A 27,656-nucleotide genomic window follows, 5' to 3' on the forward strand; every position below is an offset into this window, starting at 1 on the left:
GCCTCGCCTCACCGACAACTAATTGATCAAGAGTAACAAAAACCATGACAAAAGTAGGTTTACAATAACAATGATGATGATAATTATAATGGTGATGATGATATTTGTTTCCGGGGTTGTCGTTGTTGTTTCGTGGTCATTTTAGAATTCGTAAACTCTCCATCGATTCATTTGCGTCTTACTCTTGCGTTGTTTTCTTCGGGCGCGACTTCGATGGACCGTTGGGAAGCCGGAGTCGACATAGGGCAACGAGGATCGATGGGTATGAGACAGCCTTGTTGGAGAGGGTGAGAGATTGAGACCAACGGAATGCTCTCGCTCACCTTTGGAGGACAAGGGCCACACCTTGTGTGTTCCACGGGGGCGTGAGGGAATGTTTGACGGTGCGACGCGTGACGAACGCAGTCTGACCAGAAGAGAGAAGGCAGTGGCTGTTGTGGCAGCAGGAAGAAGAGGACGGAGAACGGGGTGTTTGCATGAAGAAAAACATTAGCGCGTTATAATAAGAGGAAAGACATCGTGTTTCATGTACTCTCTTCCTATAAACGATTACGCGCGCGATTGGTGTGGAGACCAGAGGTTATCTTACTTTTCGAAGAGCAACGTTAGTTTGACAAATGTGAGAGGAAAAAAGAGGGTTGTAATTTTCAGATGGTTTTGTTTGCAATTTTGAGCAAACATAATAGGAGTCCCAAGTCATCCTCAAATCACCTTAGACTGTTGCATTGACAAATTTGAACAAACATAATTGGACTCTGAAGCCATTCTGAAATTACACCGCTTCTTATGCTAAGAATTACACCAGACCGTCCTATATATACACACACGTATTGTCAATCCCACTCAGATTTACAGTACAAATTTCTTTTGTCTAAAAAAATAGGTAGCTCATGAACCACACCATGTACATATATACACACGTATTGATCGAACGCAAAATCAATGATGATCCCTACTACGTGACTATGTCATCTTGCGTATATACATGTGCCGGTCGCGTGCAAACAGAACGAGGATGCTTTCTTCTTGTTCTACATGTATCTGCGGAGGTATTCGACCCTTGTGGGGTGCTTGAGCTTCATGAGCGCCTTGAGCTCGTACTTGCGCACCATCTCCCTCGAGATCCTCAGGTTCCCCGCGATCTCGCTCAGCGTCCGCCGCCCCCTCCCGTCCAATCCGAACCTCTGCCTCATCACCACGCTCTCCTTGGGCTTCAGCGAATCAAGCTACACAAGATTCAAGTAACATCATCGATTACAATGTCGAGAGGTCGATCAACCAAGAGGCTTGTTTGATCATGCGAAATGTGCTTACGAGGTCGTCAATGGCGAGGCGGAGGAGCCGGTTGCTGTGCCGGTGGGTGTCGGCGGCCCCGACGGCGTCGGCGTCGGTGACCTCGTTGATGAGCTCCTCCTGCGTCACGCGGTTCCGGGCGTGGAGCGACCCCGCCGGCCTTGACATCCGTGCCACGTCGCGGTACCTCGCCGGCGACACGCCGGCTTTCCTCATCGTCTCCTCGTCCGTCGGCGCCCGCCCCAGCTCCCACGCCAGCTCCTCCCTCGCCTTCCCGATCTCCCGCCTCTCCTGGAAATCCAAATCCAATCCCAGGGTCAATTTGAAATTCGAAATTCGAAACTTGAATGGCGGATCCATGTGAAGTGAAGTGAAGCTCGGCGCTTACGGATTCCATGGCGAAGGGGAAGTGGGTGAAGGAGGAGAGTGCCGCCATGGCGCGGGAGATGGAGTGGCGGACCCAGAAGAGCGCGTAGGTGGAGAGCCGGAAGCCGCGCCGGGGCTCGAAGCGGTCGATGGCCGTGATGAGCCCGTTGGCGCCCGCCTGGCACACCTCCTCGAACTTCCCGCCGTCGCCGCCGCCGGCCATGTCTGGGTAGTACCTGTTTATTGCGTAGAGCACGAGCCGGAGATTGTGCTGCAAGAACCAAGTTTCAGTTCATCTGTTGTTCTTCGGACTGTTGATCAATGGCGTTGACAGTTGAGTTCAGTAGAATTGTAGGTGTGTATGTACCTTGATGAGCTTGTTCCGGGCGGCCCGGCCGACGTCGCGGTGGCGGCGCAGGCGGGGCACCGCCATGTTCATGGCCGCCCCGAGCTCTGCGTCCGTCGGCTCTCTCCCCAGCTCGCTCTCCAGGTTCTCCTTCACCTGAAAGATCGCCTGAAACAGAGAGACGCCTCGATTCAATTCAGTCTGCAGCGGTCTTCACTGAAATCGAACCAAGAACTAAAATCAAGAGCAGTTGGTTACTGAATCTCATCAGTGAATTTACCTTCATGGGCTGCATGAGCTTGAAGAGGCGGCTGCTGTGCGCGGCGGAGAGCACGGGCGGGATCTTGGTCCGCCGCCAGTCGAGCCCGCCCATGTCCGTCGACACGCCATGCTCCCTTAGCAGAGCTTCCTCGAATTCCGCCGCCTCGTCGTCGCCGCCCAGCTTCCCACCCGCCGCCGCCTCCCGCATCTCCACCCTCTTCCCCAGATCCATCCTCCGCCCCCGCCGCCGGCTCCTCACCACCACCGTCGTCTTCATCGCCGGCAGCGTCTTCGTCTTCCTCCTCTGCTTCTGCTTCTTCTTCTCCGCCTCCTTTATCGAACTCTCTTCTTCGTCTTCCTCAACGACGGTGGGGCTCAGCTGGTACAGCGTCTCGAGTACGGCGGCCACCTCGCCGTAGTCCGTGCTGGCGCCAGCTGCCGCGGCCTCCTCGGGCGCCGGGGTGGCGCTTCTTCTCGCGGGCCGGCGCGGAGGGACCTTGGCCGCCGCCGCCGCCGTGCTCTGCTTCTCGGGCGATTTGAGAGCAGCGCAGCTGGTGCTGGCCGCCGGACTAGATCTTCGCCGCCGCGGTTTTGCAGCAGCTCCGCCACCGGCGAGCGCGAGCACCGCCGCGGGCCTGCAGGAGCAGCAGCAGTAGCACCGGCGGCGGTGTTGGCTGATGATCCCAGCGGAGGACGGGAGCGGCCTGCTGGGCGTCGTCACGGTGGACGCCATGGACGGAAGAATCGCTCGAATCTCTAGAATATCTCGGCAAACGGAAGCGTCTAGAATTTCTCGGCGAGTTCGTTCGTGTGGAAGCTATGCAACGATGACTGACGGGGAGACGTTTCCTTCACCGGCGCCATTATATGGCAACCCGGCGAGGTCGAACGTCTGCCACGAGCTGGAACAGAGGAGATCGGACAGCCAGGAGATGGTCTAAGGGGTGGGGATCGGACGGCGGGGGAGGCGGAGGCGTGGAGCCGGGGAGAGCGCGGGAGGCGGCTCGTGGATGAGGGGCGCGCCACGTGGGCGAGCGCCATAAGCCGCGGGAAATTCCCTGGGGGTCCGAACCCGCTGAGCTCTGGCCTCAGGGACCCACGCGTCAGTGGGGTGGGGTACGTGGAGATGGGAGAGCCTGTCTTTTCCATTTAAAAAAAACGAAATGTGTCAAAACTGAGGGTCCGTGGCCACAAAAAATATGCACATGCACAAAAAGAATGACAGAGGAAACAAATTGTTTTTTCGTTTTCTGAAAGGGTGGAGAAATTATTTTCATACGCGCCTACATGGTTTTTGTTTCAACTTGTTCAAGTTTTCCTCCTCACAAAAGACCTGCCAACTGTATCAAAGTTTGTTATATCAACATCAACTCGGTACAAAGACTCTTAAAAATAATAAAAAAATGCAAATGGGTTTTTGCATCACCTAGCGATGACAACAAGCGCTAGAACGAGCTGAAAGTTGGCCACCATCCTTGCGCCTCCATCACCGGAGCCAGACGAAGCTTGCCAAAGAAGAGTTGTGGTGGTGGATGCTACGGTAGTCGTCATGCTAAGACCCCAAGAAAGACGCGCCAGAGCCACGACCATCGTAAAAGATGAGAACCCTGAATTAGAAGAACCAGACCCGTAACCACACAAATCAGATCAAAACTCGAGAAATTCGTTGGAAACCCAAAAAACCGCCCAAATCCCTTGGTTTAGCCGGGCACTCAACCCCACGCGCCCTCGGCTGGAGGAGTGAGACGAAGCGAACAGAGGAGGCGACCAGCTGCAAAAGGAGATCGATTCATCCATCGATCGGCTCAGGCTGAAGTCCAAACGCACAAGGCTCAAGTGAGAGGGAAAGCAGCAACAGGCCCAGAAAAAAAGAGAGAGAGGCGTTGTGGGCCGTGTCCCAGCTTTCGTAAATTAAGAAGGGGAGATGTGTTCTTCTTATCTTACCCAAAAAAACGGATCGAGGAGTTCGTCTTCTCCAGGGCGCCCGATCGTCGCCGGACGGCGAGCTCCGGCAGGAGGCGGCGCGGGCCCACGGTGCCTCCCTCCCATGCTGCGCAACATCTGCGGGCGCGGGGCGGCCCGGCTGGCCGGGCCTCGCCGCGCGGCCGCTTCTTCGTTCGGCCGAGCTGCATCGGTGGGTCAACCGGACGACGGTGGCAACGGATGGAAGAAGAGCCGCCAAATCCTCGTCAATGTCCTCAAGGTCTCAATTTTTTTTTTCTCTTTCTTCCCGAAGCAATTCTAATTTATCTACTTTGCCTGCCAAACTTGCTACTCCCTCCTACCCATATTAATATTAGTTCTCTCAAATTTGCTCAAATAAATGTATCTATGTTTAAAAAGCGTCTAGATATTTCAACAAGTAATTCCAGCCGGAGAGAGTACTGCTTTCCAACCTTTTCTCTTGTTCGCCCATTTAAAATGAAGATCATCGAAATAGCTCCAGAGTGATTAATTTTTATGCGTGTTTTTATCTACATTCATGCAGGCTTGGAAGTACAGACTTAGTGCCATAGAGACAGCAGGAAGCCTTTTCACCCGGACGGGGAGAATCGTTGTGGTTGGTGTGATTGTTGTAGGTGTTGTTAAAATCATGTACGAAGAACGTATCAGATCTGAAGAAACAGTTGATGCTGCGTCGGGTTATGAGCGTGCGAGAGCGCGAGTCCTGAACGTCGACTACCTTGATGCAGTTGGTGTGAAGATGATGAGGAGGAGGAGGAGGAGGAGGCGGCCAAAGCGGAGAAGTGAAAGGTTTGCAGCAGCAGGTGTTAGTTCTTCCATGATGGTTCAAAGTTACAGTTTTGAACGAGTCTAATTTTCTTTGCTAGGACAGCCAAATTTTGGCACGATGAGACGATTATGTGGGTATGTGTAGGTATCTGTTTAACCCACTGCAACATAATCAACCAACTATACGGTGCATAAAGAAGAAAAGGTTGCCTAGAAGACCCGGCTTCACTAACAATAGCACATTGGCAACCATACTCAGTGTTGATGCTCGCTCAATTGGTTCTGATCAAAATTAACATAATGTTATATTCATGATTTACTTTTGGACCTTATTTTCTAATGACGCTCTTTGAAAATTTCTACTCTTTATATTTACATTTGGTTATGATAGTTTTGGTGGTATATACTATTCCCTCCGTCCCATAAAGGTTTTAATTCAAATCCGTATCAATTTTTGGAATGGAGGGAGTACAATATAAATGTATGAAATTAGTTATTTTATTTTACTACATTGGAGTTCATGCCCATCACCATAGGGCTCCTAAAATCTCGGAGGCAGGCCTAACCATGGTGTTGACGGGTTGTGGAGGGTGCGGCGGCAGACATGTATGGTTGGTGGTGGACGACTTCGGTAGTGATGCAAACGAAATCCGATTTACATCGTTTTTCTAGATCAATTTTCAAATCGTATGTCAACTGCCCAATAGACACACCCTTAAACAAAAGATTTAAACTATTAATCTTCTACATTGGCTTAAAAGCGGAACACAAGCAGCGGAGACGGAGGCGGGGAGCTGTCTGTATAATTTACAGTACTATAATACGAGTAATTTGATTTTTGAACAGGAGAAATACAAATGGGCCGGAATTGACCTGATCGGGCTAGAAGGATAAAAAAAAAGAAGGTACACGAGCCCAATGCAAATTCAGTCTACAACATGGTCACGGAAGAGCCTGAACCCGGCAACGCCAATTCAGTCGACGACGTGGTCACTGAAGAGCTTGAACTGCCCGGCGTCGAGCACGAGCTTCCTCACCGACGCGAAGGCGCCGACAACCCCAACGCCAACAAACACCACCATGACAACCGCATTCACGAGGTACACCGGCGACCTCCTCGGCGGCGCAAACACCACGTTGTACATCACAACGGGGAGCACAAAGTCCAAGGGGATGAACCCGACGGCGCCGACGACGCCAACCACGTCCCCGAAGAAGGGCAGCGCGGCGGCCACGAGCGCGCACGCCGCTACGTACCCCGTCCTGAGCGCCACCCGCGGCGCGAGGTTCCGGCACGAGAACCGGCCCCGCGCCGCGTCGGCGGCGCCCTTCTCCATGATCTCGTAGGCCACCTGGGAGTAGACGAGCCCGATGGCGAGCAGCTGGAGGAGCACGAGCACGACGGCGAGCCCCAGGAGCCACGTCGGCGCCAGAGGGGGCCCCTCGTCGGGCATCAGGCTCTGCAGCGCGTTGGACTGCACCTTGCTGCCGAATGCCCAGTAGCCGGTGATGGCCGGGAGGTAGAAGGTGAAGAAGGCCACCGTGTAGCACATCACCAGCGCCTTCACCATCTTCCCCGCCGCCGGCGGGGCTAGCGTGGCTTGGATCTCCGGCAGGATGCCGTTGCCGAAGACGGTCGCCAGGATCGAGATTGACAGGAACGCGTCGAAGGCCCTCTCGGAGCTCGACGCGCTCAGCGAGTAGTCCTTCGCCGGCGCATCGCTCGACACGCCTGTCGATCAAAAACAGAGAATTTCAGACAGTTTGAGACAAGATTCAGACAATGTAGCCGATGGAATAAGGCACTGTGTGTCAGTGTGTGCCTGCTCGGATGCAGGCGGCGGAGACGAGGATGGTGTAGCCGAAGCTGAGGAGGAGTGAGCCGAGGTTGATGTAGCGCAAAGAGTGGAAGGACGGCAGCTGCGAGAGGCAGGACAGCACCACGGCCACGATGATGATGAAGTGGTAGAGCATCAGGGACCCGTTGGGCGCCAGGCTCGAGTACATGATCTGCCATTGTTGCATCATTATACCCAAATCAAAATCAGAATCAGATCGTTCTTAACTAGGTGCAACAACAATAACAATGCAATCGAGATTGGTCAGTTAATTACCTGCAGGCAGTTGCCGGCGAGCAGGATGCTGCCGATGGTGATCCCGGCGTTGATGGCCGTCTGCACCGTCACCACCATGTAGAACACCCACCCAGATCCTACCAAGAAACAAATACAGGGGATTACTCACAATCCCCATGATGATGAACTTCTAATCAATTTCAGATTGTTGTGAGAAGAGAATAGGTACCGAGGACGTCGGCGGCGAGCTCGCGGAAGCGGATGTGGCGGCGGCCATGGGCCTCGCAGTGGTCGAGGACGCGGGACATGAGGAAGTAGGTGTAGAAGGTGACGGCGGCGACGGCGGTGAGCGCGGACAGGCCGAGCGCCCACCCCATCCCCCGGAGCGCGTAGGGGAGCGTCAGCACCGTCGGACCCACCATGGCCGTCGTCAGGTGGAACCCCGCGTGCAGCCACGTCCCCTTCGACTCCAGCACGAACGCCGCCCCCGCGTCCCCCGTCTCTGCCGCCTCCACCTTCTTCCTGCCGGAGCCGGAGGAGATGGCGGAGGAAGGCGTCGCGGCGTGGCCCGAGGACGGCGACACCAGGAACGGGCTGCCCCCCGAGTGGACGTGCCCCGCGGCGGCGGCCATGGACGAAATTTGTGGGTTCTTCTTCGTCTTCTTCGCGGACGGCGGCGATCGAGCAAGCGAGAGATCTCGCCGGGCCGCTTAATTAAATTTGCTGCTTTCGTGCTCGAGCTGGACTGCAAGTCTACGAATAGATGCCGACAGCTAGCATGGAAGAAAGTCAAACCCCCGAGATACGACGACTTCCAACTTCCAAGGAGCTAGCTCCGTCTGCTTTCTTCTTCTTCGAGATCGGTGAGGTGAGTTCGGGGAGAAAGACGACGACCAAATTCCAAGGGAGTTGGATGAACCGGAGGATGATGATGATTGTAATCCATTAATTCGTATTTATGATTGGTTTTCGTTTCTGGATATTATTTATGGTCCTGAAATTGAGATATATACGATGTACGGAGTGTATAGCAAAATTTTAGCTGTACTACCTTATCAGTACTTCATTGCTATATGCAATCTAGTGGCTGAAAAACTAGAAATAATTTATTTACTCGCAAACAAAATTGATTTGAAGAAGAGATTTTTTTTTGTGAGAACCTGAAGAAAAAGAGAGAGGTACTCTGCAAATTATCTCTAGCATTGGGCTGGGCCGGATTTTAAGCAGGTTTCTGCAAGCAAAGCCGGAGAGCCTGGTCCAATAATAACACGAGGTTCCATACCACAGCCCGAGCGTGGCCCAAACAAAATGCAGAAAGGCTATCAAAGATGGAATTTCATCCATAAACATACATGAAACGTGCTCATATTGCAAATTTGTACTCCCTCTGTTAATTTGCACTAAAACCACGACAAATATTTAGGAACGGAGGGAGTATATCATTAAATGGGTGAAAATCTCTTATCAAGTTATTAATTCACACATGACATGTCAGATCATGTCAAATAAAAAAAAGATACACCCAATTATGCAACTTATTTATTTCTGTTTCCACCTCACCTTGCCCATGTGCCAACAGCATTGAAAGGGAAAACACAATGAGTTGCAAGAAAAACAATGCAAAAATGGAGGTGCAACAATGTATTCATAACTGTACTGTTCCAACCAACCATGCATGTTCCAAAACTGACGAATAACATTTTGATTCTCGTTCACAGGGTTTATTGTGCAAACCAAGTTACATTTCAGAAAACAAAAGGGACATGTTCGGTACCTCAGATTATTGAGATATGAGGTGAGCCAAAAAGCCATCACACATTCACATCACCCACCTAGGAAGAGATGGTTTAAGACTAGTACATATTTACAGTTTTATAAGGTAGAAAGATTCTACCGGTATATATTACAAGACCATAACCACACACATTCCAAATGCTATACCTATGGTGAGAACCAAGAACATATGCAGGGGATGAGAAACAACAGAGCAGGGAGAACCTGGACCTGATCATTGGGAGATATATCCAGCTAACATTTCAAATAAATGAGCGGAATTTGTAGGACGAGCTTGAATGATATGAGTGGTAACATAAAAAATATAGTGGCCTCAGTTTCTGAAGTATCACTGCTGCTGCACACTTAGGCTTTGGTTTAGGAAGTAGTATGATTTAAAAGGCTTCCTCCATACCAGAGTCCAAAGTTTAAACTCCCATAGGCAGCTTATAGGCGATGTTTGGTGGGGAATAGCTAAGCAAGGAGACATCATCGTCAATAGAGAGCTAACTTATCTCTTCAGGGATGTGCATTCCAAAGCCACGCTTCATCTTCTCAATTCTGATATTTGAAAATTGAAAATGGTTAGTATCTGAAAACCCACAATAAGATAAGACAGTAGCTGATGAAGCATTTTTTAAAATGTAAGAAATGACACTCAGAGTTGAGACAAGTGGCGGCTAAAAGCAATAGGAATTACTAACAAAAAGCTTGCATGTTTCCATACGACGGCCAATTTGATGACATTGCACAAGTTCACATGAGTAACTAATAATCCTTCCGTGTGAAAAGGAGCATACAGATGAACAAAATATTTAAAATAACCACAGCAAGATCAAAATGGTTGACGGAAGAGGTGATGATGACCTACTTTTAGAAGTACATCATAACCACACTGATTTTGGCCTATCAGGTAATGCATCTCAAATATGAACCCCAGGGGGAGGGGGTAATTATGCCATCAGATGAATTTGAACTAAAGGAGAGCATGGAAGAGACTTCATATGCTGAGCATCTATTCTCAACCTCCCTAGATCTAAAAGTGAGATTTGTTGTGTGTGCCTCCATGTGGGCACTAAAGTGAGATTTTGTTAAATACATATGACTAATGCCAGAGCAGTTTCCCCAAAGATTCTGGCATTAGATACTGGAAACCAGAGACTACTGATTCACAAGTTCCGCTTCAAAATCAGCGGAAGATTCATTTTTTACGTAGGTAGAAAAAAAATTAAATATAGCTCACTCTTCCCTGAGGTGATATAGTCTGTAAAGAAACTTACGTAGGAGCAAGCTTTCCAAGGTTTGGTAATTTCTTGCCAGTTGTATCATCGATCACATTTCCTGAGATATCAACAGTATATGATTTTCCAGACATACGTTGAAGGCCTCTCTTTACAAGCAAATCAAAATCCTTCTGATGAAGTTCTCTGCCGTTTACAAGAACTCCAGTATTCCCACCGGCACAATTCTTGGGCATTGAATAACTGAATTCTTTTATAAACGGCTGCAAAATGGAAGGCCGGTCATACCATGCAAACAGAGTCCTATGGAAAGCATCTCAGGGAAAAGACTCATCTTACAGGGATAATGCCGCTACACTCATGCCCCATGACACCCCAAAATCCAGCACGTTGGTCATACCTGAATTACCAAATAGAGAAACTTCTATGTTATCCTGCTTTACAGAAATTTCCAGTGCTGTGAATTAAAAATAGTATACACCGATATCTCTGTGTTGAAGATGTAAAGGAATTGCTTTGAAAGATAAATTAGCTACAAACTATATTCCACACACTAATTTTTCAGCCATGCATCTGATCTAGGTTTCCAAAGTATAATCATATTGCTGTAGCTGGTTAAAGGCAGACCAATGAATTGTGGAGCATGCCAACAAAGTATGTTGAACTATTTGGATGACTCAACTGTGGAGATGAGTGAACAAATTGTACAGAACACAGCACTGTTACATATAACTAGCAAGTGTGTGAAAATTCAGATGCTTTAATAACAGCTGACACTGACAAGTAGTAATAATTGTATATGTAAAGATTACAGTGGTGCCAAGAAAAAGTGATCCTTTAACTTTTAAAATCAACAGCCATGCTAGTTTAGGAGTTAGGGCAGCCATGAAAGTCGTATGGTGTGTAAACAATGGCCAAGAAAAACAGGATATACAGCATATGCGAAGCAAATACAGCACACATTCATAATCATGACGAGAGAATGACTTACCAATATGAGCCAGGGCCAACCGGACCAGCTTTTTTCTCTGCCTTCCGAACAGCACGTTCAGAGATTGGATGACCATTGATCGAAACCTTCACACTGTCCAAAGACTGATTGAATAAAGAAAGATCCTTGAAACCTTTCTTCAAGAAACCACCAAAAAATGATGAATCCCCAGTCTTACCAGCTGAAGACGGATTTACATCTATCTCAGCCTCAGAAGAAACACGGGAGCTAGTATTTGCTCGCTCTGTTCGAGAAAAAGTATTTGCTCGCTCCTTGACTAATAACTCATTATTGGCTACTGTCTTTGCATTTTCACAATTTGAGAACAGCGATTTACCATAATCTTCTTCTATGCTCTCTTCTTCGCATGCCTTAGTTATGCTATGAACTTCAAGGACAGTGTTATAACCTTCTTTGTTGCATTTGCCGTATCTCTTATTAATGCCTTGAGCTTTGAAGCTGTTGTCCTCTTGTTTGCTCTTTTCTTCATACTTTTTGCTCATAGCTTCGTCTTCGAGGCTGCTGCCACCATCACTGCTGGCCTTCTGCCTGTTTCTGTTACCCATGCGATTTTCCTGACGATCAGCATTACCTTGTTTGAATTTTTCTTCCTTTGTTTTGTTAATGATTTCTTCACCAAATTCATCCTTTTGACTTTCGTTGCTCTTTTGTTCACATTTCGTATCAATCCTCTCACATCTAACAGTAGCATCATAGTCTCCTTTGCTATTTAAGCCATATTTCTTGCTCCTGATTTGATCCCCACCACTGCAATATTTCTGTTGTCTGGAAAATGGATCAACAAGTTTGTCCTCTAAAATTGGAGCTTGTGGACTGATTGTACGAAGCGCTGAAGCTTCCTCTTGACTGTCTGCATCTCCTTGGCACAATATATCTTTTGGACTATCTGCAAATCTAGACCTGCTGGCAGGCACTGATTTTAACTGAATGCTCTTGTTTGACCAGCGTTCTTTGTTTGGGCTACCATAACTTCCAGTAGAAGACTGTGATTGATTGTCAGAAAAATCTGTGTTCTGTCGCTGGCTGTCATGTGCTTGCAGCTTACTGAAACAAGAATTGTCATCATCCTGATGGGGATACCACCCGGAACTTTGGGGAATCCGGCGATCGAAACTTCTCACGCTTTTGGGTACAGTGTAAGATGATGATGGGGTCAAAGGATGAACTTTCACCCCCTTAAGCGTGAAAGTAACAACCTCTGAGCAGGAACCACACTGAACCTTATTCTGCTTCCCTGCTGTGCATTTCCCCGGCTGCAGCTGCAAAAGCTGGTTACAAGAGCTGCACACAATGAAAGGTGCGCCGCCCTTGATCGGCCGACAAAAGCTATCCGCCTTCTTCCTAAAATACTCCACCCTTCTCTTCGACATTGAAACGTGCGAGTACAGCGAAGAAGCCACGGACCTCCGGTCATACTCCGACGATATTGACGGGGACCTCTCGAACTGGTATGAGGACCTCTGCTGCCCCGCGAAGTACCTCGCCATCGGGATGTTCTCCTCCTGCACCACGGCACGCCGGCCGTGCACGCACTGCGCACACTGACAGTTGCTCTCATGGCAATTCCCCTGACCACCATACCCACCATAACTCTCCCACTGCCCCTCGGGGCAATGCCGGAACCTCGCGCTCGGCTGCCTCGCATACCTCTCGTCGCCGGCGCACACAGAGCGCTGCAGGTGGTCATCATACGAGCTCGGCGGCCCGTACCGGCGCGAGCGGTAGTAGTACTCCGGCGTGGCGCGGCCTGGCGGCGGCGGCGGCGGCAAAGGCTCGGGGCGCAAGGAGACCGTGCGCCGGCTCATGGCGCGGCGCGGCTCCACTACCTCGCAGGACCGGGTGATGATCTGGTCCCGTATCTCCTCAAGCCTCCGGAGTAGCTCCGCCGGGTCCTGCTGCTGCAGCTGCTGCTTCAGCGCGCCGCTCCAGTCCGCCGACGGGCCGCTCCGACCGCTGCTGTCGGTGCATTGCCCGTATTCCCCCGGCTCGGGAACCCTAGCCCTCCGCCGGTACTTCATCTCCTTCGGCTCGCTCCCCATGATTAATTCTCCGTCCCGGCCGCTTCGCGGAACCCACGAGACCCGCGGAGAACTGTAAAATCAGCGCGGCGGAACCTGCTAGAATCCGAGGGGTGGAGGAAATGGAGGAGAGATCGAGGCGGATCAGTCAGAGCAGGCTAAAGCTGTGAGGAATAAGATGCCAAGGGAGAAAAGCAAGTGGCGGCGGCGGTTACTTACCTCGACGCGGAGGTGGCGGAGAAGCTACGGCGCGGGGACGCGGCGGCGCCTCCGGTTCTCCGTCAGATATTCGCTTCGAGGAAGCGGAGGCGGCGGCAGCTTGTGTGGTTCGCCATTGGCGAGAGCCGAGAGCGGCGGCAGCTGGAGTGGTGGAGAGCCGCGGCGAGGAAGACGAGAAGGGGGTCAAGTGGAAGAAGTGGTTTTCTAGAGCTTCGGTGGGGGGAGTTGGTTGTAATATGTGGAAGTATGAAGGGCTTTTTGGAAAGTATAGAGTTAGGCGGAAAACGCGGGTTTCGGTTGGAAGTGACCTGGCTGGCTCGCTGACGAGCCGGGCCCGCCTGCAGTACGGCGTGTCCAGCTGGGCTGAGCTGCTGGATTGACTGTGAGCCTCGCTAATGCAACGCGGCAATGCTATTTTAGGGGAGTATTTTTCTGATTTTGTTTTTAAAAGATGCTTTCTTTTGTCAAATTAGTAGCAGTGGTTAGTGGCCGTGGGTAGATAAAGAATTTATAGCCGGTGTATCCTTTAAGATATTTCATTATTTTTGGTCCCGGCTTTCAAAACACCTAGTATAATGTAACGTAGAATAAAATACAATTCGCTGAATAAACGGGAGTCACCAAACTTTGAGATTGACATAGTTTTCATTGGACAAGTCGCCTACATATGAAAAAAAACCCGATTATCTTTGAAAGACATACACACGTGGCATCAAACTCGATATTTTTGTTATTGTCAAACATATAAAACGGTCTCCGCATACCATTCAAAACATGTCCGGTTCTCGAGATCGATATCGACACCACCACTGCCACATAAACGAGGGCTACACTTGTTTTCGAGCACGAACTTATATCCCCTCACTAAAAATTACATTTAAAAAATTTATACAAATCCTGGCTTGAATTGCCCTACCCTTTATAGAACTACACTTCATAAATCATGCACTCCAATAATACCAGCTACTACCAATCAGTCATGACATGAGTAGTACCAGTAGTAGTATAATGGAAGCAATCATTTTTGTCAACGAGACAGGGAAAAGCAGACAACTTCATGGACCTAAAACACAAGCATGCATGCTTTAAACAACAACCACGCATGTGGTCCGCCGCTGCCTGCGCTTATAACAACTGATGCCTCTGCAATCCTGCATTCGACCGATATCTCTGCCGGGAACCAAACAAAGCTTAGCATCAAATTTCAGTACAGGACGTTTTAGTCTTCAAGTCTTCAGCTGACAACTGACAAGAGCCTAAAACATACATGTACTACTACAATATACTACTTACCTCAATCTAAGTTCGTATATATATAATACTAATAAGCAACTAACCACTGGTTCAAGTTCCAGCCCGGCCAAGATGTCAAGAAATTAACTGTCTCTCTGTCTGTCTGAAGCATATGTGTCTGACGAGGAACAGCGAAGCAAGAGGCACCTAATTCTGATTATAATTATTTGTAAGGAGAGCAGCATGCAGCAATGCAGTACCACACCTAACCCCATCGTCAACCACAGACAGGCTTTCAGGAAAAAAGGTGAGCCGGCAGATGGCAATTGCCTGTTTGCCACACATGAGATTCTCCTTCTTCTTCCTGTTCATGTTTGGCTGTTTATTATTCCGGCCCCAAGAAAGTCCAACTTTAATTACTCGCCGCTATAGCCTTTTATTTGCATTCCAATGGCAACGCCGCACCAAACGATCCATCGATGCATATAGCATATCTCACATGCGTTGCTGTAGTGGAGTCTAATTTATCGGCGGATTCTGATTGTACTGAACAGTGCCAGCCAAACGATAAAACATTATTTTTGTCTTCGTTTCAGACATCTTTTTCGGTAGAAAGAAGGAAAGGAAACCTCCCGTCTCTGCATCAATCGATACAACACACTCGGTCCTCTGTTTCTTTATTTCTAAATTCGACTCAAAGTATGCCAAATGTTTAATTAACAGACATGATTGTCTGACCAATGACACACCAGCTGTTAACTATACTATACTCCTACTGCTGCTTCTGAACTTTCTGCAGGCTGGTGGTTACATAGAGGAGAAGGAGGAGAATCTATTTTGCTTGAGAGGTATTTTATTCTTGCATTTGCATTTTTTGTTTTAATAAGGTGATGGCCCGTGGCTCTTAAGGTGAAGACAGTTAGAAGGCAGCTGAACCGAAGAGAAACTCAGACCGACATTACTCAGAAACAAGTCAAGATTAGCCTGAACCTATCTCGGCCCTGATCATCCAGGACTGTAATGATGATTACTTTGTTTCTGGTAATATAATTTCTCCCGGTCTCCCCATTAAAAAATATACAGTAATGAGAAATGGCTTTGGAAGGCGATGTTTTTTTTCTGGGTTTTTTTTTAGCGAATTTTTTTTCTGGTAATAAGAAGGGAAAAGAATGACCAGACCAGCACGGTCGGAGGAGAGCACGCGGACCTTCCCTTAGCTGGGCCCATCAGGGCCATGTTGCAGCCCAACCCATACAGAAGGGGGGGAAAGAAAGAACTCGCGGGGCGATTATTGTGGGCCTAGACTTTACTGGATAAGCGGCCCAGTGTACCATGGCACGAAGAAAGTCGAACTTTTTGTATCCGCTAAAAAACAAGTATGCAGACTTAACAGAGATCAGAAAGAAAAGACAAATCTTTTTTTTTTTGCGGATTCACCTAGCATCCTCATGGCACACTGCATGTGCATGTGTAAGCTGCAGCCAGAAACGCTATACTTATTGCCAAGTACAGAGGATTATTCCACCTTGAATTTACCATTGCTATATTTATAGGACTCCAGGTCACTTGCAATTCACTCCAATTCACTCCTCGGCCTAAATTGTTCTTCCTTCCGTTTTGTATTCACCGCTGTTATTACTGGCGTTGTTGTGTTTTACATTATGAGGTAGACTGTTCTGAATGTTGAATGAAATTGATTCTGCTGCTGCAGGTTTATGTCTGACTGACTGAGGCAGAGACGAACTGACCTGGGCTGTTCAAGTGTTGTCGAAGAACACCACATATATAATTCACCAGCCCTAGTTTCTAGCAACATGTTGCTGGGTTTACTTTGCAATATACTTATGTATGCAATGCACAAAAGAGGTAAACGGTAGTAGATTTCTGCTATTTCCATCCTTCAATTAATTACCTTTTGCTACAGCCATGAGAAACAGAGTTTTATTCCAACAGACTAGAACGAACATTTTCCATCTTCAGGAGACTAAATGGGACAGGAAAAGGAAAGAAACCAAGGTAATTACATGCGCCTACTAGCAGCAGTTTTTCTTTTCTTTCATTATTTTGCTTCTGTCATAGCCCATAGGCAGTGCTGAAGTAACTCTGCACGACATTCCTATTCAGTATATGCAGGACCCTGCTGTTGGATGGGTTCACGAACCGAGGCGTCTTGAACTGGCTCACCGCGCCGCCGAGGCTCAGGAAGTGGACCAGGATCTCCTTGAAGGTCCCCTTCTTGAGTATCCGGAGCTCGAGGGGGCCGATGGTTTTGATCTTCCTTGAACCCATGTAGCCAGCGTCAATGAAGGCTAGATCCAGGGCGTTTGCACAGCTGCTGAGGACCTCATCGCTGGCGTCAGAGCTCAGCTCCCAGAAGATCACGTAGCGACCAGGATCGCTCGACCGTTCCACGATGCTTGTGAAATCCACGATTTCGAGCTTCTCCCCTTCCAGGAGTTTTGCCGCCTCCTCAACAGCCAGCTGGAGGTCCTTCTCAGTGTTCTTGTCGATGTTGATGCTCAGCACTAGGCTTCTGCGGCAGATGAACTGGAGCTCAGGTGTTGCGTTGTGGAAGCCAGCTATCTTCACGATGTCCCCTAGCCTGTAACGGTATAGGCCTACAGCAACATAGTCCAAAAGGGGGTTGTAATAGACAATAGTATACAGAGATATGACTTATTTTCTGCAACAACTTAACAAGCAAATTATATGCCATACATAAAATGAAAAAGAAAAACTACACCACGGTTTACAATTTGCAGTGTCTGAAGTTGCTTGCAATAGATATGTACTAGCTGAACTAATAAATGATGGTGATGTGATAGGTGAGTCTGGTACGTCCAAATAAATAAAGATTAGGCAACTATGGCTGGTTTGTACTGTTTGATGCTAATCCAGAAACGTATACAGCAACTGTACTTTTCTGTTTTCAGTTCTAGAAGCGCTCATGCTATGGTTCAGCAACTTGTGTTTTCGCTGGAAATTATATACTGCGAGAACCACTAGATGCTTTTGATAACTTTTTTTTGAAGTAAATACTTCTGCTAATTGTTAAAAGATAACGTAAGGAATGTACCTGCAAAGTTAGTTATCACGACTTCATAGATTTTGCCAACCTCTACGTCTGTCAAGCCAACAGGTTCTGACTCTATGTAATGAATAGCTGCACTGTTCTCCATCTCCTCCCCTGTAGGTTTCTCCAAAGGAATGAACTCAAAATATCCAGTCTGTGGGAGAACAGCATATGTCACCTGCTCAGGTGGCAATGTGGGGTCTATATTAGAGCCAACCCATCCTTCAGATGCACCGTAGTCAGCACTTATCAGCGGCAAGGGCCCAGCATAATGCCTTAATTTCTTCAGATAAGGCTCCATGGATCCTGTCATGATGCCATACACGTACTTTGCGTTTGGCCACAGTGCTGGGATCATACCATACCAATTGCTCAAACCCACACACTTCTTGTGGATCGAGTCAGCAAGCTCAGGGTTGGGCTTCAGGATTTTTGACATAGCTTCACGAATTGATGGTGCTGTGACTTTCTTCGAGAGAACACCATCTCTTATGTCAGCACATAGGTCCTCCCAAACCTCCTCCATTGTTTGGAATGCATGCACTAAACTGTGAGCAAATGTTGAGGACACAGAATAGACCTCATCGGAGTATATTAACCCACAGAGCAAGTGACAATATAAGGACTGATGGAAGTCAGGGCCAAAGATAACTTCATCAGGGCTGCAGCACTGGGAACGGATGTCCTTCATTCCTTCCTTGTAGCGCTGACTACGGTACAAGTTTGTTGTTGCAGTGGTAGCAAGGATGCCACCCTTTGTTAAAACTTGCTTGCTACCATAAACAAACTGCAAGGCCTTTCCATTGCTAATAGGGTATTCACTGTAATCACAAAACAAATTGTTATTATAAAAAGCTGGGATGCAGTGTAAGAAATTCAGAGACCAAGCAACAATGTAATCGTACACAGCATAAATTTATGTAGAACCTGGTCAGCAAGGTTAGTTGTACATTTGGTTATACACTTATACTTCAGCATAATAACAAAATGGAGCTCCTTACCGGTTCCTAAATGCGTAAGAAGTACGGAATATTTGAAGTGTGGTCTCTAGCAATTCATCATTAAATGGCAGGAACTTAGGCTTTCCCTGCGTTGTACCAGAACTGCATGAAAACACAGAAAAACAAGGTTGCTGACATATACAGATATACTTTCATTAGAAACGACGTGACAATACATTTGAAGGCAATGAGTACCTGAGTGAGAGGGAGGTGATGGGCTTCCCAGTGAGTGCTCTTGGGCTATCACCATCAGCAACCCTCTGGATAAAAGGTTCAACTTCGCTGTGCACACAAAGTGGGATGCAAGATTTGTAGCTCTCGGCATCAGTCCTCCCGTCAAGGCCAAAGTGCCTCAGGTAATCAGCATCGGCATTCACCTCAAGGATCTTTTTCAGTGTATCTTGCTGCACGCGTCCAGCATCACGCGTTAACATCTCAAACTCATTGATAGTCTCTTCACAGCTACAGATCGTCATTTGTACTGGCAGAATCTTGGCTTTATCACCTGGCATGGGAAGAGGAACCAAAGCAAACAAATCTGTGAGCTAATTGTAGGAGAAAATCTAAAGGCCGTGTTGTGAATTTAGTTCAAGTGCTAGAGAGTTAAAAGATAGCAGCGTCAAAAAAATTTGTGATCTATAACTACTAACTGAGCTGGAAACCAAGAACCAGCGGTGCAACTGGGTTGGCATCACAATGGTAAGAAAATCTTGGAAGGGTGCAGAACTTTATCACCGACAGAATATCTGGCTAAATCGCACTAATCTTCCAATGAAAAGCACGAGGTTGCATGTCCAGATGATGAAGGGGGATTGAGAAAGAACATGACAATAGTCCCCTACTAAAGTCAAGAAACATGGAACAACAGGACACTTTACAAACCACCTGTGGAAACATCGATAGATATAAGAAAATTCAGCTTTTACTTTTCGACACAACGTTTATTAATGTAATAATTCAGAATCACAACAAAGGAAGGCATTGATGCTCACTTTTTGCACCATAGATACCACCAAGCCAAGAATTGTGACATAAGACAATCTATGAAAGCTACACATATGCTGACAGGAAACGCCAGCAGGTGCTTAACTGTACTGATAGGAAATACCAGTAGGAAGCCTTTTCCGTTCTTATTTGTTTGAAAGAAAAAAACAGAGGAAACCCCTTTCATGATGAATATACCAACAAAACTAGAAAACAGCCCCCTTGAGAGGAAAAAAATGCAGTGCACTAGCTGTTCATAACAGAGCAAAACCTCCTAGGTATGATTTTCCTTTTGTGGGTACATAACATACAGGCAGCCTCTGCTACTCTATCAGTGATGAGTGCCCAGGACAGCAATAGTTTCTACCACTCTAGCAGTGTCCTTATATAGTGAATGTTCTACGCAAGCCTCTAGGCCATACAGAAGTGTTCCTTCTTGTGAAATACTATGACGAATCACACACCAGTACGATCCCATGAAACAAAAGAACTGCCGATTTGGCAGGTAATTCAAGCAGTGACAGAAAAAAAAATCCTGCTAGAACAGAGTGTGATGTGAGCAGAAAAAAGAAGAAGAGGAAAGATAGACAGACAGACAAGGCATATGAGCATTCCCGGATGGACTAGACAGGAATCAACAAGGGACGAAAGGAGGGTGAGTAAATGTGACACGACATGGACCTAGTAATACCTAAAAATGGGAAAGCAGCTCGACATGCCAACTGAAGAAAAACAAACTTGCCACATGGTGGATGGAAGATGATGATAAAAATGTGTGCCTCTGCCCTGCAGGCGCCCAACAAACAGTGCCGAAATGGTTGCATGCGAGGAGTATGTATGATGAACTTGGGGAGGGAGAAAAGAAGAGAAGGCCTTCAGAACCTGCTTGCTCCCTGAATGAACCTAGCCGGAGCAAAAGGGGAAAGAAGTCTAAGAACATGTATGCTCTGAAAGTCTGAATCGTAAACCACGGGCGAGCAGCAGGGCGGGACGGCGAATCATGCGTGGCGCGAGTCAACCCGTCCTTTGAATTGGAGACTTATGGTAGGAGCTGGTTGACCGGCCGCGGATTCTCGGCGGAAGCTTCTCGCCGCCGACAGAAACCGAGCGGGAAATCGTCTAGAAGGTCGCTCGTAGCTCGCAGCAGGAGCTGACGAGCAAGCAAATCCTCTGAAAAAAATTCGAGTTTGTGTGTTTTGGGAGAAGAATCAAATCCCTCTGTCCGGGCAACAGAGAAGGAAGAAACCAGGAGCTGCTCACGAAATCGCCACGCTTTTCTCCCCCCAAAAAATCCAAATCCAAATCCAAATCAAGCCTTTTTACGCGGGTATATTCGCAGAGGAGCGTATCAGAAACACTATTTATTTTACCCGCTCGCAGAACAAAATCCCCCCCGGCTTTACGAAGTATATCCCCGGGGCAAAGGCAGAATCCCCTCGATGGCAGCAGGCCGGCGGGAATCCCCGACGGACGAATCCGGCTGTCCCCGAAACAAAGAACGAACAGTTCCCCCAAATAATTCCCCACAGCAACAGCAAAGCACGCCACAGAGGAGAGAGGAGGCAGAGGATGAGTGACTGACCAGTGATCCGAGGATGGGCACGGGAAAAGCGACCTCCGCCGTCGGTCCCTCCGCGCCGCCGCCGGTCGGTCCCCGGAGGCAGGAGGAGGAAGAAGAAGAGGCTCCGCTAGACGACGGAGGCGGGGCCGGCAGAGCAGCCCGGAACCAACCAACAACCCAGCCAAGAAGAAGGTCACGCTACACAACAGGACGGGGATTGGATTTGATGAGTCTCACCGGAAACAAACAAACAAACAAACAAACAAACACGGGCTCTCTCTTTCTCTCCTCCTACCTTCTCTCCGTCGGGGCTCGCAAACTCCCCTGAAGCGAATAATGGATGGATGCGCCGCGGGCTCCTGCCGCCTTTTGTAGGCAGGAGCGTCCGCCCGGGGAAGGGGGCGAGACGAGCGCCTCCTGCCTCTCTGCTCTCTCTCTCTCTCTATCTCACTCTCGCTCTCTGACTGCCTGACGATGGCCGTTTGTCCCGATGCCAACCGCTGTAGCATCTTCCTTCCGTTTCTCTGGGCTGACGACGGCCGTACACGTGTCACCGGCGCCTGGGGAAGTAGACTGGCAACCGTTGATTTTTGGGCTGCTGGGGATTTGTAGCCATTTAATTGATGGATGTAATGAGTTGGTGGCATGCTTATCTTTTCTGTGAATCTTTGGAAAATATTGATGTTCATAAATGGTTTCTGAATCAATTTTGGTCATTTAAAGTTGATATCTTTTTTATTTATGTGTGATAGATATCCTTATCTTTTTTTGTATCTTTGGGAAATTTTTATGTCCATAAATGGTTCTGCATCAATTTGCTTCTTGGGATTTAATGTTGATATCTTTTTATTTATGTGTGATATCCTTGTCTTTTTCTGTATATCTTTGGGAAAATATTTATGTTCATAAATGGTTTGTGCATTAATTGGTCATTTATATTTGATTTTTTTTTATTTGTGTATCTTCGGGATACACGAGGGCTGCTAGTTGCACCCGGAAGGGATGAGATCACGCGATTACGCACCTGCCCCCACGTTCCCACACATGTGTTCGGTGCGTAGACTGCACGCACACGTGTTCGGTTTGTAGACTGCATGCACACCTGTTCGGTGGGTAGTTGCACCGATAAGTGTCGAGAAGGGAGTAAAGATACACGGTGTGGACTGCTCCCTGTGTCTCCTTCCTCTATTTGACTTGATGATGGTGTCACCGCATCTCGTGTTTATATATCTCCATGTCACCGGTTGTTCTATTTTTGCGGTGTGGACATACTTGTATGTTCTACACGGGCAGAGATTTACAAATGTGAAGCGGTGCATCTGTGTGATCTATGCTTGGGCAAATGTTGAGCTATTGAAGATTTAATCATTTAGTGAATCTAATAAGCGATTGATACATGTATCTCTCTCACTCTCGCTCTCTGACTGCCTAACGATGGCACGTTTCCCCTTTCTTCTGGGTTGATGATGACCGTACACGTGTCATCGGCACCCGGGGAAGTAATCAGGCAACCGTTGATTTTGGGCTATTGGGGATTTAGCCATTTAATTGATGGATGTAATGAGTGGATGGTATGCTTATCTTTTCTGCACATCTTTGGAAAATATTGATGTTCATAAATGGTTTGTGCGTCAATTTTGGTCATTTACCGTTGATATCTTTATCCTTATCTTTTCTGCATATCTTTGGAAAATATTGATGTTCATAAATGGTTTGTGCGTCAATTTTGGTCATTTACTGTTGATATCTTTTATTTATGTGTGGCATCTTTATCTTTTTGTGTATCTTTGGGAAATATTTATGTCTATATATAAATGGTTCTGCATCAATTTACTTCATTTAAAGTTGATATCTTTTTATTTATGTGTGATATCCTTATCTTTTTGTGTATCTTTGGGAAATATTTATGTTCATAAATGGTTCGTGCATTAATATTGGTCATTTATATTTGATGTCTTTTTTTTACTTGTGTATCTTCGGGATACACCGGGGTTGCTTGTTGCCACCCGGAAGGGATGAGATCACGCGATTATGCATCTGCCCCCATGGTCCCACACGTGTGTTCGGTGCGTAGACTGCATGCACACATGTTCGGTGCGTAGTTGCATCGATAAGTGCTGAGAAGGGAGTAGAGATACACGGTGTGGACTGCTCCCTGTCTCCTTCCTCTATTTGGCTCAATGATGGTGTCACTGCATCTCGTGTTTATCTCCATGTCATCGATTGTTGTATTTTTGCGGTGCGGACATACATGTGTGTTCTCCACGAGCAAAGTTTGACAAATGTGATGCGGAGCATCTGCGTGATCTATGCTTGGGCAAATGTTGAGCTACTGAAGATTTAATCATTTAGTGAATTAAATAAGTGACGGGCCTCATGTTAAAATAGTTCAATATTCAACCTACCTAGGGATGCGTGAGGGCCTCGTATACAGTCAATGTAATGCCTTGCTTTTCAATTGTGTTTCTTTGTTATTGCTCTTTTATTTTGCGAAAAGTTTCTTTGTTCTTGCTGCTGATGTGCAAGAATACATAACAAGAAGAAGAAAAATCAAATGTACTCCCTCTGATCCTAAATTCTTTACTCAAATTTATCTAAATATGGATGTATCTATTCTTAAAAAATGTTTAAATACATGTAATATTTCGACAACAATTTAGGATCCGAGCAAGTAAGTATACATCCATGACTCCACGTGCTAGTGCAACGTCGGTTTCATCGGATCTTCGTGAACAGCAACCGTCGTTGCATATGCATAAATTAAATCGTGTGTATATATCGGAGCATGCACATCTGCGTCAGCAGTACTTTGCCGGCCGGCCGGCCGGCCGGTTCCTCCAGATCAATTGTGTCGTGCACGTGTATATATGGAACTAACTCGCAGGATGTACATGTGTGAGAGAGAGGCAGATATGTACCGGCCGTCGGATCGATGTCATTCTCTGCCCGGCCTGTTTTTGCAGTTAATACGTACGTACATGTTGTTCTGGAGCGACCAGATTAGGGGCTTGCCTACTTCTGTTGCTGAACATCCCCTTTCTAGTTTGCCACACGAAACAGCTATTGCTACAGTTTCGTGTGCTCTTCCTGTTGGTATTTGCTAGCTTGCTCTAATTTACTTACTTAAGTGCGCATTTGATCCACGGATGCCTATATCGTATAGAGAGACGGTAACAGTTTACTTATGGGTTTAGTTTTTGCCTTTAGAAAAGGACGGTTTCCGTCGTTCGATTAAAGAGGAGAACCGTACAGGGTGGGGATCAGAGAGTGATCCCCAACAGAGAAAAAAACTAAAAAAGAAGGAAAAAAGGCCAGGACGCTCTGATTCTCTCGCGGCAATCCTCCCAAACAAGGTGGGTGACCTGAAGAGCCGTCATCGCCATCCCCCTGAAGGTTCTTTTGTTGCATTCCTTCCAGATCCCCCACCAAGTGTAGATGAGTCGGCCGTTGAGTTCTCTTCTAGCGCGTTTGGGGAGCCCAATGGAGATGCCATCCCAAAACTCGTTGAGAGGGCCAGTCGTAGGCAAGGGGGTGGGCGCGGCCCGGCTCCAGTTCTGAATAAGCCCCCACACCTCACGGAAGAAAGAGCAGTCATGACAGATGTGGGGGATCGTCTCCGGGTGTATGCGGCAAAGCTGGCAGATCGGGTTGTGGGGCCATTGTCTCGTCGCAAGGTTGTCCGCCGTAAGAATTTTCCCATGAGCCACGGTCCAGGCGAAGAATCTGCATTTTGGCTCCGCCTGCGCCTGCTAGACCTTCGCCGTGGAGAAGGGGGGGAAGAACCAAAGAACTGCGTCCGGTAAGCAGAGGCGGACGTGTAAGTGCCAAAGGTAGTCCACTTCCAGCGGATGCCGTCCGGCTGACCATTGAGATTGACTCCTTGGAGAACGGTCCAGAGCTCCACGAAGTCCGAGATCTGCTGCGGAGTGGCAATTTTGAGCAGCGCAAGGACCCAATTGTTGGAGGAGAGCTCCTTACGAATGGAGCGATGCTTTCTCGTAGCAATGTGAAAGAGACCGGGCCATCGTTTACAAGGCGTGGAGCCATCAGGCAGCCATGCGTCATGCCAGAAGAGGGCAGTGTTCCCGTCGCCGATTTGGATCGTCGTCGAGGCCAGGAAGAGAGCACGGTCGGTTGCATCGCAGGGAATGGGGAGGCCCACCCAAGGCCTGCCCCTGTCGGCCCAAGCGAACCATAGCCACCGCTGGCGTAGGGCACGGCCGAACCGGGCGAGGTCCGGGACCCCAAGGCTGCCCAGGCCTCTCGGCCGACAAATGGAGCTCCAGTTCACTAAGGGGAGGGAGGGCGTAGTGTTGCTCGGGCGATGCCAGCGTGCCCAGATGAAGGAGCACATTATCTTGTTGATTCTCCGCAAGGCCCAAGCAGGGATGTTGAACGCTGTGAGATGGTACTTGACCATGGCAGCAAGGACGGATTTGGCGAGGACGACCCGCCCGGCCCGAGTGAAGTGAGCCCCGCGCCATCCCACAAGCCGCGAGCCCACCTTGTCCACCAAAGGCTGGAAAGCCACTGCCTTGAGCCTCGTTGGATTGAGAGGGAGTCCCAAGTAGGTGCAAGGGAAGTGCCCACGCTTCGCCGGCCCTGAGAGTCGCAGCCGTGGTAGCATCATCACAGCCGATCGGGAAGAGCTCCGACTTATCGAGGTTGGTGCGGAGCCCCGACGCATCGCCGAAGATGTTCAGGAGACGGTGGATCGCCCCTAGATCCTGAGCGTTCGGGGAGGTGAAAATCCCCGTGTCATCCGCATAAAGCGACACGCGAACCCGGACGAAAGAGCCTTGGAAAGGAGCGAGGATACCCCGCTCCGCCGCGCGCCGGAGGATGTGGTGAAGGGGGTCAATGGCGATGATGAAGAGTATGGGGGGAGCGGGTCACCCTGACGCAGGCCTCTCGCATGCGGTATCCTTGGTCCAAGGGCACCATTGAGAAGCACCCTAGAAGAGGCCGAAGAGAGGAGCATGCACACCCATTGCCAAAACCAAGCGCGAGAGAACTTCAAGGAGGTATGGCCACGAACTTATGGGTTAGTTAGGGATCGTGTTTTATGTTTTGTTTAGCTAGCTAGCAAGATGAGAAGAGAAGAAGAAATTACCGTGCATCGACACCGGTTATTCGACGATGTACCGTGCATGATCGATAGTTTTTTCCCCTCTGGGAAAAGTGGCCACTGGCTAGGATCAGCCGGTCATTTTCCATAAACACGTACGTACAACGAGTGCCATCTTTTCGTCCTCCACTAAGTATATATGTGCACGTACCTGCCTAAGCTAGCCACCACCACAAACGGTACTGCAACTACTTGGTACGTACTCGGTGTTACTTTCTCCTTACGGGCAGCAGCTAAGCTAGTGGGGACACACACGCGCACACGCATCACAGCTGGACCAGGGAAAACAATGAATACTTCCGTTGTTAGAACAATGCTACGAAACAGTGTATATGTGACGAGTCATCAGTGACGGGCCTTCGCGTCCGTCACCAACGCTCGTCACTGATGAGTGGTCATCAGTGACGGTCGCGTGCTCATCACTGATCACTGATGAACCCTCATCAGTGACGGATCAATGACGGGCACATAAAACCCGTCTCACTGATGACCCCTCATCAGTGGCGGGCGTACCGCGCCCGTCACTGATGAACCCTCATCAGCGACGGGTAAGAAAAGCCCGTCACTATCCACGTCTGAAAAAACGTAAAATTAACCAAAACACACATCAGTGGCCCGCTTTTTAATGGGCCGGCCCAGCATTTTTAGGGTTTGAGGGGGAGGTATAAAATACCCCCTCCCCCCAGCTCTCCTCTCTCCCTCTATTTCCTCCCTCAGCCCCGCCGGCACCCAACTCCCTCTGCTCTCCTCTAGATCTCCCTCACTTCTCTCTCTCTTTTCTCCACTGCCGAGCGACCCTCTCCTCTCCCCCTTCTTCTCCACTCCCGAGCAACCCCCTCCTCTCCCCCTTATCTTCTACACGAGCCGCCGGATCCGGCCTTCCCCGATCTCCTCTTCCTCCCCCGATCTCCTCTCTCCCTCCCTCCGCCTGTTATCTCTTTCCTGCGCTGCCGCCAGCCGCCGTCTCTAGCCGCCGTCGCGCGCGGCTCCGTCCTCGCCGTCCACCGGCGCCGCCGGATCAAGCGCCCCCGACCCCGCGCGCTGTTGGTTAGTCTCTCCCTCTCTCGAATTTCTCTCACTCTCGGTTTCTTCAGTGAGCGAGCGGCGGCGGCGGCGTCTGCAGCGAGCGGCGGCGTCTCCAGCTAGCGACGGCATGGGTTAGGTTTGGGCTGCAGTGGGTTGCGTTCGGGACTAGTTAGGGTTCTTTTTTTCCTTTTGTTTCATCCAATTTTTGGATCTTGATGTGAAGCAATGCCATATTTCTTGATCTGATTTGTGTCCAAGCTAGGGTTCTTGATCTGATTTGTGTCCATGTTGTGTGTTCGATTGTCTCTATTCA

General features: G+C 48.5%; 5 protein-coding genes across 7 annotated transcripts; 1 reads left to right on the forward strand and 4 right to left on the reverse strand.

The window, feature by feature from the left end:
* Positions 1 to 699: 699 nt before the first annotated feature.
* On the reverse strand, positions 700 to 3,234 carry LOC100821196 (RNA polymerase sigma factor sigE, chloroplastic/mitochondrial). Its single transcript, XM_003567759.4, has 5 exons — positions 2,286 to 3,234; positions 2,027 to 2,173; positions 1,682 to 1,930; positions 1,315 to 1,584; positions 700 to 1,226 (listed from the first exon to the last, which is right to left on the reverse strand). The coding sequence occupies exons 1-5, from the start codon at positions 2,997 to 2,999 to the stop codon at positions 1,032 to 1,034; spliced, it is 1,575 nt and encodes a 524-aa protein (XP_003567807.1). The 5' UTR covers positions 3,000 to 3,234; the 3' UTR covers positions 700 to 1,031.
* Positions 3,235 to 3,771: 537 nt separating this feature from the next.
* Positions 3,772 to 5,339, forward strand: LOC104582579. 2 transcript variants are annotated; one of them, XM_024459115.1, is made up of 3 exons: positions 3,772 to 4,469; positions 4,755 to 5,020; positions 5,103 to 5,339. In XM_024459115.1, the coding sequence occupies exons 1-3, from the start codon at positions 4,191 to 4,193 to the stop codon at positions 5,119 to 5,121; spliced, it is 564 nt and encodes a 187-aa protein (XP_024314883.1). In that variant the 5' UTR covers positions 3,772 to 4,190; the 3' UTR covers positions 5,122 to 5,339. The 2 variants fall into 2 exon arrangements, with proteins under 2 accessions (XP_024314883.1, XP_010230971.1); XM_010232669.3 differs by having other exon boundaries at positions 4,755 to 5,339.
* A 455-nt stretch (positions 5,340 to 5,794) lies between these two features.
* LOC100827145 (probable GABA transporter 2) lies at positions 5,795 to 8,640 on the reverse strand. The gene is made up of 4 exons (XM_003565781.4): positions 7,304 to 8,640; positions 7,114 to 7,211; positions 6,823 to 7,009; positions 5,795 to 6,731 (listed from the first exon to the last, which is right to left on the reverse strand). The coding sequence occupies exons 1-4, from the start codon at positions 7,704 to 7,706 to the stop codon at positions 5,974 to 5,976; spliced, it is 1,446 nt and encodes a 481-aa protein (XP_003565829.1). The 5' UTR covers positions 7,707 to 8,640; the 3' UTR covers positions 5,795 to 5,973.
* Positions 8,641 to 8,817: 177 nt separating this feature from the next.
* On the reverse strand, positions 8,818 to 13,507 carry LOC100821495. 2 transcript variants are annotated; one of them, XM_003567760.4, is made up of 5 exons: positions 13,338 to 13,507; positions 11,080 to 13,214; positions 10,428 to 10,488; positions 10,128 to 10,351; positions 8,818 to 9,408 (listed from the first exon to the last, which is right to left on the reverse strand). In XM_003567760.4, the coding sequence occupies exons 2-5, from the start codon at positions 13,137 to 13,139 to the stop codon at positions 9,354 to 9,356; spliced, it is 2,400 nt and encodes a 799-aa protein (XP_003567808.1). In that variant the 5' UTR covers positions 13,140 to 13,214; positions 13,338 to 13,507; the 3' UTR covers positions 8,818 to 9,353. The 2 variants fall into 2 exon arrangements, with proteins under 2 accessions (XP_003567808.1, XP_014753475.1); XM_014897989.2 differs by having other exon boundaries at positions 11,080 to 13,217.
* Positions 13,508 to 16,437: 2,930 nt separating this feature from the next.
* Positions 16,438 to 21,649, reverse strand: LOC100821807 (jasmonic acid-amido synthetase JAR1). Its single transcript, XM_003567761.4, has 6 exons — positions 21,485 to 21,649; positions 21,211 to 21,387; positions 18,840 to 19,149; positions 18,645 to 18,746; positions 17,647 to 18,464; positions 16,438 to 17,188 (listed from the first exon to the last, which is right to left on the reverse strand). Exons 3-6 carry the CDS (start codon positions 19,118 to 19,120, stop codon positions 16,644 to 16,646), a joined length of 1,746 nt encoding a protein of 581 aa, XP_003567809.1. The 5' UTR covers positions 19,121 to 19,149; positions 21,211 to 21,387; positions 21,485 to 21,649; the 3' UTR covers positions 16,438 to 16,643.
* Positions 21,650 to 27,656: the final 6,007 nt, after the last annotated feature.

Source organism: Brachypodium distachyon, chromosome 2 (assembly GCF_000005505.3).
Source record: "Brachypodium distachyon strain Bd21 chromosome 2, Brachypodium_distachyon_v3.0, whole genome shotgun sequence".
Taxonomy (NCBI): domain Eukaryota; kingdom Viridiplantae; phylum Streptophyta; class Magnoliopsida; order Poales; family Poaceae; genus Brachypodium; species Brachypodium distachyon.

What these genes read in the sequence shown, in the direction of transcription:
- LOC100821807 (XM_003567761.4), bottom strand. Translation starts at nt 19,120, where the DNA reads ATGACGATCTGTAGCTGTGAAGAGACTATCAATGAGTTTGAGATGTTA. An exon ending in ATCACCTCCCTCTCACTCAG is followed by an intron (nt 18,747 to 18,839) that starts GTACTCATTGCC and finishes GTTTTCATGCAG; the next exon opens with TTCTGGTACAACGCAGGGAA. An exon ending in CGTGATAACTAACTTTGCAG is followed by an intron (nt 17,189 to 17,646) that starts GTACATTCCTTA and finishes ATGTTGCTGTAG; the next exon opens with GCCTATACCGTTACAGGCTA.
- LOC100821495 (XM_003567760.4), bottom strand. Translation starts at nt 13,139, where the DNA reads ATGGGGAGCGAGCCGAAGGAGATGAAGTACCGGCGGAGGGCTAGGGTT. An exon ending in GTTGGCCCTGGCTCATATTG is followed by an intron (nt 10,489 to 11,079) that starts GTAAGTCATTCT and finishes TTGGTAATTCAG; the next exon opens with GTATGACCAACGTGCTGGAT. An exon ending in AGTGTAGCGGCATTATCCCT is followed by an intron (nt 10,352 to 10,427) that starts GTAAGATGAGTC and finishes TCCATTTTGCAG; the next exon opens with CCGTTTATAAAAGAATTCAG.
- LOC104582579 (XM_010232669.3), top strand. Translation starts at nt 4,191, where the DNA reads ATGTGTTCTTCTTATCTTACCCAAAAAAACGGATCGAGGAGTTCGTCT. An exon ending in TCCTCGTCAATGTCCTCAAG is followed by an intron (nt 4,470 to 4,754) that starts GTCTCAATTTTT and finishes ACATTCATGCAG; the next exon opens with GCTTGGAAGTACAGACTTAG.
- LOC100827145 (XM_003565781.4), bottom strand. Translation starts at nt 7,706, where the DNA reads ATGGCCGCCGCCGCGGGGCACGTCCACTCGGGGGGCAGCCCGTTCCTG. An exon ending in TCGCCGGCAACTGCCTGCAG is followed by an intron (nt 7,010 to 7,113) that starts GTAATTAACTGA and finishes CAACAATGGCAG; the next exon opens with ATCATGTACTCGAGCCTGGC. An exon ending in CGCCGCCTGCATCCGAGCAG is followed by an intron (nt 6,732 to 6,822) that starts GCACACACTGAC and finishes TTTGATCGACAG; the next exon opens with GCGTGTCGAGCGATGCGCCG.
- LOC100821196 (XM_003567759.4), bottom strand. Translation starts at nt 2,999, where the DNA reads ATGGCGTCCACCGTGACGACGCCCAGCAGGCCGCTCCCGTCCTCCGCT. An exon ending in AGCTCATGCAGCCCATGAAG is followed by an intron (nt 2,174 to 2,285) that starts GTAAATTCACTG and finishes TCTCTGTTTCAG; the next exon opens with GCGATCTTTCAGGTGAAGGA. An exon ending in TCCCCTTCGCCATGGAATCC is followed by an intron (nt 1,585 to 1,681) that starts GTAAGCGCCGAG and finishes TTGGATTTCCAG; the next exon opens with GAGAGGCGGGAGATCGGGAA.